Source organism: Gorilla gorilla, chromosome 1 (genome assembly GCF_029281585.2).
Source record: "Gorilla gorilla gorilla isolate KB3781 chromosome 1, NHGRI_mGorGor1-v2.1_pri, whole genome shotgun sequence".
In the NCBI taxonomy this organism is placed as follows: domain Eukaryota; kingdom Metazoa; phylum Chordata; class Mammalia; order Primates; family Hominidae; genus Gorilla; species Gorilla gorilla.
In genome coordinates this window covers 16968696-16971618 of record NC_073224.2, presented here as the reverse complement: position 1 = coordinate 16971618, position 2923 = coordinate 16968696, and the positions used below count along the sequence as shown (strand labels likewise).

Genomic DNA, 2923 nt, shown 5'->3' with positions numbered 1-2923 from the left:
AACAACATGGCCTTCTTCAAAAGGCAGTGGGAGGCATGAGTGGAGAGCTGTAACAGGTTAGGGTTGGTTCCAGCTACAGTTCCAGAAAACCCCAAGTCACAATAGCTCATCTTCATGGAGCATGTACTGTTAACCAGGCACTGTCCTAGACATCTGGGACCCATCCGTGAACAACAAACAAACAAACAAACAAACAAAATCCTTGCTCTTGTACAGCTCACATTTTGTGGGGTGAGGGTGGGGTGGAAACAATACTCAAATGAAAGGAAGGAAGGAAGAAAGGAAGGAAGGGAGGGAGGGAGGAAGGAAAGACGGAAGGAAGGAAGGGACAGAGGGAGGGAGATGGAGCAGAGGAGGGAGAGAAGGAGAACAATATGTTAGAAAGGGATAACTCTTGGTGACCAGGGAAGTCACCCCCACGGCTATGTGGAAATTAGCCTGAGGCTTAGCTTTCATTATCACTGTTTCCCAGGGTGTGCTTGTCAAAGAGATATTCTGCCAAGCCAGATTCGGGTGCTCCCATCTTGCACAAGTTGGTCACGTGGTCACCCAATTCTTTGATGGCTTTCACCTGCTCATTCAGGTAATGTGTCTCAATGAAGTCACACAAATGGGGGTCATTTTTGTCAGTGGCCAATTTGTGCAGTTCCAGTAGTGACTGATTCACACTTTTTTCCAAATGTAATGCACACTCCATCGCATTCAGCCCGCTCTCCCAGTCATCACAGTCTGGTTTCTTGATATCCTGAGGGAAGATTCGGCCACCTCGTTGGTTCTGCAGCTTCATCAGTTTCTCAGCATGTTCCCTCTCCTCATGAGATTGGTGAAGAAAGTATTTGGCAAAGTTCTTCAAGGCAGTGCATGCATGTTGGGGTTTCCTTTACCTTTTCTATAAGTTGTACCAAAACATCCACTTAAGTTCGTTGATTTGTACCATTCCTTCAAATAAAGAAATTTGGTACCCAAAAAAAAAAAAAAAAAAAAAAGAAAGGGATAACTCTTGGGAACTGGGGAATAGAGAGAAGAGTACGAAGGGGAGGGACAGTCACGCTGAGGTGGGTGAGCACTCCCGCAAGTCTGGGTGGAGGCAGTGCCGGTCAGTGGAGCGGGCCAGTGAAGCCCACAGGTGCTTTCAGAGGAGTAAACAATTGTTCACTCAAATAGTGGGAAATGAGTTTTGTGTACTCTATCCCCTACTAGTCAGCTCACTATAATTTTTTATAATTCCTTAAATTCTCCCTTGCAGGCCAGGCACGGTGGCTAATGCATGTAATCCTAGCACTTTGGGAGGCTGAGAAGGGTGAATCACCTAAGGTCAGGAGTTCGAGACCAGCCTGGCCAACATGGTGAAATCCCCTCTCTACTAAAAATACAAAAATCAGCTAGATGTGGTGGTACACACCTGTAATCCCAGCTATTGGGAGGCTGAGGCAGGAGAATCACTTGAACCCTGGAAGCGGAGGTTGCAGTGAGCCAAGATCATGCCACTGCACTCCAGCCTGAGCGACAGAGGAAGACTCCCTCTCAAAAAAAAATTCTCCCTTGCTTTTTGGTTGGGATTATCAAGGCTTTAAAAGTTAGGAATTTAACATTTTAAGAGCTGACTCTGTTGCCAGACCAGACCTTTAAAAAGCCATTGCTTTTCATGGCAAAAACTGCAATGAGTTTTGCACCGACCCAATACTGAAAGAGGGCAAGTGCTCACCATGGCTTGCACTAAATATCAGTTGTCTCATGGTGTAGGAGAGTATTCTTCTGGATTTCTGAAACTGAAATTCAGAAATATATCGTCAAACATAATAGGTTTTAAACTGCAAATATGTAATTATTGTATTTTATATATTTTATTGTTTTATTGCCATTTTAGAAATTTTAAGCATACAATTCAATGGCATTAATTATATTCATAATGTTGTACAAATATCACCACTATTTCCAAAATATTTCATCTCCTCAAACAGAAACTCTTTATTATAATAATATTAGTTAATAAAACACATTGAGTAACTACAAAGTACTAATCACTATACAGCTATTGTTTCATTTAAATATCATAGAAACCTCATGAGTTAGTTATTTTTATTTTATTCATGAAGAAGTTGAAGATAAGGGAGATTTAACAAATTCCTCTAAATCTAATAAGTAGCAAAATTATAACTAAAACTCAAATATAACACAACCCTATAAGCAAGTGAGATTTTGGGGTCAATGGACTAATACAAAAGTCTGATCACTAACTTACATTGTCTTTCCTCTTAATGGTTTTATTTCATCTTCATATAATAAGATGTCAAAGTGTAAAACTCTGATCTTATAAACTGTGATCAGAATAAAATTACTAAGATTCCTGGCTTTAAAAATGCTTTCATTTACAGATTCTTTTAATAATAGCTCTGGGGATAATTAAGGGTTGCACTAGATTAACTCTTGAAGAGAAAGGAGTCGGTAGACAAAAAAGTTCTGAGTGTCAAATGCTACTGATTAAGGGTTTCACAAAAGGAGAACAAAGTGGTTTTTCAATTAGAATGTAAGTCAATGAGAAGATTAATTTTGATTAACAGAAATACATTTAACCTATATATAATTTTAACAGGAACATATATATTCACATACAGTCATTTCATGAGTCTCTGAATACTTTAGTTATCTTCTAAAACTCTCAAATTCCCCAGTAAATTCTCAGAGCAGTATCCTATCATTCTCTGGCTCCAAATGCTCAATAGATTTCCATTTTAATTTTTCACAGAATCAACCATCCAGAGAATGGTGCTCCATTTGGTTCCAGTTTTGTTTCTCCTAATTTCCCTTTGTGGTCATTTCTCTTTACAGCATTTGCTCTCTTTCTAGTCTCTCACTCTGAGTTTCAGTTACCAAGTATTTGTTAAAACTCATTCCCAAATTCCTACTGTCAGAGGCATTGGAA

At 39.4% G+C, this 2923-nt stretch overlaps 1 protein-coding gene across 1 annotated transcript; it reads right to left on the bottom strand.

Moving 5' to 3' along the window:
* Positions 1-430: 430 nt before the first annotated feature.
* On the bottom strand, positions 431-871 carry LOC109027830 (ferritin heavy chain-like; the record flags this gene model as incomplete). Its single annotated transcript, XM_055392473.2, has 1 exon — positions 431-871. A coding segment is annotated over one exon (426 nt), but the record flags the coding sequence as incomplete, so codon positions are not given.
* Positions 872-2923: the final 2052 nt, after the last annotated feature.